The sequence below is a fragment of the Maniola jurtina genome, chromosome 28, assembly GCF_905333055.1.
Source record: "Maniola jurtina chromosome 28, ilManJurt1.1, whole genome shotgun sequence".
NCBI classification, from domain to species: Eukaryota; Metazoa; Arthropoda; class Insecta; order Lepidoptera; family Nymphalidae; genus Maniola; species Maniola jurtina.
The window spans coordinates 5,205,479-5,210,099 of record NC_060056.1 but is presented as its reverse complement, the minus strand read 5'-3'; the positions used below and the strand labels follow the sequence as shown (position 1 = coordinate 5,210,099).

At 36.7% G+C, this 4,621-nt stretch overlaps 1 protein-coding gene across 1 annotated transcript; it reads right to left on the bottom strand.

The window, feature by feature from the left end:
- Nucleotides 1-1,209: 1,209 nt before the first annotated feature.
- Nucleotides 1,210-4,132, bottom strand: LOC123879608. The gene is made up of 2 exons (XM_045927399.1): nt 4,068-4,132; nt 1,210-1,866 (listed from the first exon to the last, which is right to left on the bottom strand). The coding sequence occupies exons 1-2, from the start codon at nt 4,098-4,100 to the stop codon at nt 1,387-1,389; spliced, it is 513 nt and encodes a 170-aa protein (XP_045783355.1). The 5' UTR covers nt 4,101-4,132; the 3' UTR covers nt 1,210-1,386.
- Between the last annotated feature and the right edge of the window lie 489 nt (nt 4,133-4,621).

Below are 4,621 nucleotides of genomic sequence, written 5' to 3'. Positions count from 1 at the left end.
CGCACTTGGCGGTTTTCTCGTGTAAATTGTAGCTTACATAATATGTGTGATGCCATTCATCATCATTATTATCATCATCATGATAATTTTTTTCGAAGAAATTCTAGATTATATCACCCGGACTATAATAACGAATCGATTGACAGCTGTCAAAATTGGCTCAGTAGTTTGGGTGCTATGGTGCAACACACACAGATACATACATACATAGACTGCTAAACCTTTTTTTGACTTTGCCGTATTCGGGTAAAAAATTGCCCTTGAGCGTTTGCTTTAAAGGTGGGAACTTGACAGTTGGGCTAGTTAGTAAATGAAGGCCTGAGTGAAAAATTTGGCGAATAATTGGAAATTGTACGCGGACGAAGTCACGGGCAACTTCTAGTCTTGAATAAAAGGAATAAAAACCTACTTGATTTATTGTTTAATTAATTATATTAAGTAATCCTACAAAGGTTAATTTAGTAAGTTATGCATATAAGAAAAAAAATTGCATAATTTAATTAAGTAGGCAGGTGTTATCTTTTTTTGAAGATCTGCCTGACGTATTGGTGATTGCTACGCTGTGTAGGAGTCTTATTAGTGGGAGGTCTTGAGTTCGATGGTATGGAACCAATCCGAACCTTAAAAGGAAAAACGGAACCCTTATAGAATCACTTTGTTGTGTGTCTGTCTGTCGGTCCGTCCGTCGTGTCTGTCAAGAAAACCTATAGGGTACTTCCCGTTGACCTAGAATCATAAAATTTGCAAGTAAAGGAATAAATCCGAAAACCATGAATTTGTGGTTGCATCATTAAAAAAAATTAAAATGTGTTTCAATATTCAAAGTAAGATAATTATACCAAGTTGGGTATCATATGAAAGGGCTTTACCTGTACATATTCTAAAACAGATTTTTATTTATTTTTATGCATAATAGTTTTTAATTTAAGGTGCAAAATGTTGGAAAAAATACCCGAGTACCCTCCGTGCGCGAGTCTGACTCGCACTTGGCCGTTTTTTATTTTTTTCAAACAGAATGTAGGTACAATTCAAAAAGTCTGCAGTGCTATGAGTGTAACAAACACTAGCGATAGTTGGCCTTAGCTTCACAGCTTTTATACAAGCTTAATGAATAAAGTTAAATAAAACTAATTAAGTTTTGGAATGTAATTTATTTATTTTAGTAAACTTTTCATTGAAAGTAGATATTTAAAATGTAATGAACTAATTTATAACAATTAAAGTAAAACAATTCATAACAGTAACAATGTTAAAACAAAATTATAACAAAGTAAGTACTTAATAAGACGTAAAGTACCTACTGAAAAATAATATATAATCTTGGTTAAGTTAGTAAACTTGGTAGTTAGCTTGGTTTCCATAGTCATTATTTATTTACTCCATTTCTTACTTCGCAGAGCACGATACACCTTTAAGTGTTGCATCTATTACATCCGAGTTAGCAAAGATGATATTCGCTCTCTTGTTCAATTCTTCCTTGACTTCGCCATTTGGAAGACTTTCTCTCAATGGTGGCCATTGGGCTTTTATTGCTGCTAAAGATACGGATAGCTGAGTTGAGACTATTTCGAGAGCCACACTAGAACCACTGTTCAAAGCGACATTCATTTTTAAGTGCAATACTTGGACTACTTCTAATGCTAACTTCAACCAAACACTAACTTGGATTAAACTTTTTTTGGCTTTTCCTTTAGCTGTAAGGATATTTTCGTCTACATATTCTATAGCGTCGGTTGCAAGCCTTTCATTCAATGACACAGCTTTATCAAGGAATCGTTTTACGGATTCGTTAACTTGGACCGCTGCCCTTGTTGTTGAGTCCACGGCAGCCGTGGAAGATTCCAGGAATAAGGTGAAGGACACAGTCTGGAACAAGACAAATCCAAAAATATCCATCTATATCCATACTAACAAATTATGCGATAGTGTGTCTAGCTTTTCACGGTCCATCCGCTAAACTGATTTTGACGAAATGTACAGAGATAGTTCGCATCCCAGGGAAGGACATAGATTTAGGAGATATAAGGTACCTTTCCTAAGGTGGGAGATATAAATCCATACTAATATTATAAATGCGAAAGTGTGTCTGTCTGTCTGTCTGCTACGTTTTCACGGCCCAACCGCTGAACCGATTTTAATGAAATTTGGTACAGACTTGGGACACATTGGGAAGGACATAGGCTACTTTTTATCCCGGGTAATCAAAGAGTTCCTACAGTATTTAAAAAAAAAAACAAATCCACGCGGATCAAGCCGCGGGCATCCTCTAGTTTATTATATACTAGCTGATACCCGCGACTTCGTTCGCGTGGATGTAGGTTTTTTAATATTCCCGTGGGAACTCTTTGATATTCCGGGATAAAAAGTAGCCTATGTGCTAATCCAGGGTATAATCTATCTCCATTCTAAATTTCAGCCCAATCCGTCCAGTAGTTTTTGCGTGAAAGAGTAACAAACATACACGCACACACACATAACACAAACTTTCGCCTTTATAATATTAGTGTGACATCGTGTAACCAATATGGGAACGTAGTACAGACTGTTCATAAAAATGAAATCCTACGGCAGCCGCGGTGGTCCGCTGACTCAGGCCCAAGCATCATGTTACACTGTGTCCATACACAGGTTAATTTTTTTACGCAGAAAATTAACGAGTTCCCACGGGGTTTTTAAAAATCTAAAATGCGTCACCCGGGTCACGGCTGAAAATCAGCGTCTTGAATTTTATGTGCACATGATGCAAGGCATTATATTATGCTGAGCTGTACACCCATTTGGGGTGGTGTCACAGATGAAAATGTTACATTATAGTATGCTTTGTTTTTAACCCCCGACCCAAAAAGAGGGGTGTTATAAGTTTGACGTGTTTATCTGTGTATCTGTGTATCTGTCTGTGGCATCGTAACTCCCAAACTAATGAACCGATTTTAATTTAGTTTTTTTTGTTTGAAAGGTGGCTTAATTGAGAGTGTTCTTAGCTATAATCCAAGAAAATCGGTTCAGCCGTTTGAAAGTTATCAGCTCTTTTCTAGTTACTACATAGTAACCTTCACTTGTCGGGGGTGTTATAAATTTTTAGTTTACACTTGTTATCTGTGACACACACTTAAATGCATTTTCTTTCTTCCTTTCAAATGCATCTGGCAGAAGTCATTGATACAAGTAGATAGCTTGCATCCCGAAGCTGAATATAGACTACTTTTTATCCCGGACGCTCAAAGTGTCCCCACGGGGGTTCAATAGAAATAATCCATACTTAATATTATAATTGCAAAAGTGTGTCTGTTTGTCTATCTGTCTGTCTAGCTTTTTACGGCCCAACAGTTTAACTGATTTTGGTGTTTGGTATAGAGTTACCTTACATTTCGGGGACGGTATGTCTGTCCCCGAAATTTTACGTTTTATCCTGGAAAATTAAGCAATTCCCACGGGATACTGTTTAACCGATTTAAATTGTTAAGTACAAAGGTAGATTGCGTTCCGGAAATTGACATATGCAACTTTTGATCCCGTAAAAGGTAAGAATTCCCGCGGGATTTTTCAAAAACCTAAACCCACGGGGACGAAGTCGCGGGAATCATCAAGTTCGTAAATCTATACTAATAAATAAAATTGGAGTGTCTGTCTGTAATTTCGAAATAACTACCGCATATTAAGGTCATATGGTTATTTGTACGATACCATCCCTGAATCACACGTTTTTAAAATTTTTGTCTGTCTGTCTGTCTGTCTGTTTGAAAAGGCTAATCTTCGGAACGGCTGAACCGATTTTAACGGGATTTTCACATACAAGTAGAAGATTGACCAGGGTGTAACATAGGCTACTTTTTTAACCGACTTTCAAGAAGGGAGTTGTGGGTTTCTACCTATGTGCACCGAAATCTCCGAAATTTCTGAACTGATTTGCGTCATTTCTTTTTTAATCGATAGAGGAACTTTGCGACATTGTTTCATAAAAAAATTGGATTCCAACTCCTCAATCCTGATGCTGCAGGGGATCTGACCAATCCACGCGGGCGAAGCTGCGGGCATCAGCTACTATTTAATAAAATTTGATTGTTTACCAGTGCCACCAGGAAGACGGTTGCGCTCCTCATGTTGAGGGTTGAAGTCACTCAGTTGAAGTCACTCTCAACAATGATACTACTGATTACCACTCTATCATTTTATACTTAGAAAATGCATTGAGTTCATTTGCACTAAAGCCATATTATCATTTTACTACTTAATTTTTTATGTCGATATCATAATGCATAATGTTAATAGTGCACTAAAAATTATATAATAATTTATTTTCGGGTTGATAAATACTATATTTTTTAAAGGTTTTAGACACGGTGACTTTATATTCACGATTTTCGGATTTTTCTCTTCATTTGTTCTATAAGACCTATCCCACCTGCCAAATTTCATGATTCTTGGTCAACGGGAAGTACCCTCTAGGTTTCTTGACAGACAGACAACAAAGTGATACGGAACCTTAGAAAATTAAAAAGTGTTATTTCTTGAATAATGGTACGGAATCCTTCGTGTGCGAGTCCGAATCACACTTAATCAATTTTTTACGATTGCGATAACATCGATTTTGGGCTTTGAACGTCTTAATCTTAGATATATT

Coding starts and splice junctions, on each gene's coding strand:
- LOC123879608 (XM_045927399.1), bottom strand. CDS start 4,100: ATGAGGAGCGCAACCGTCTTCCTGGTGGCACTG. Junction 1,867..4,067: donor CCGTCTTCCTGGTGGCACTG/GTAAACAATCAA, acceptor GTCTTGTTCCAG/ACTGTGTCCTTCACCTTATT.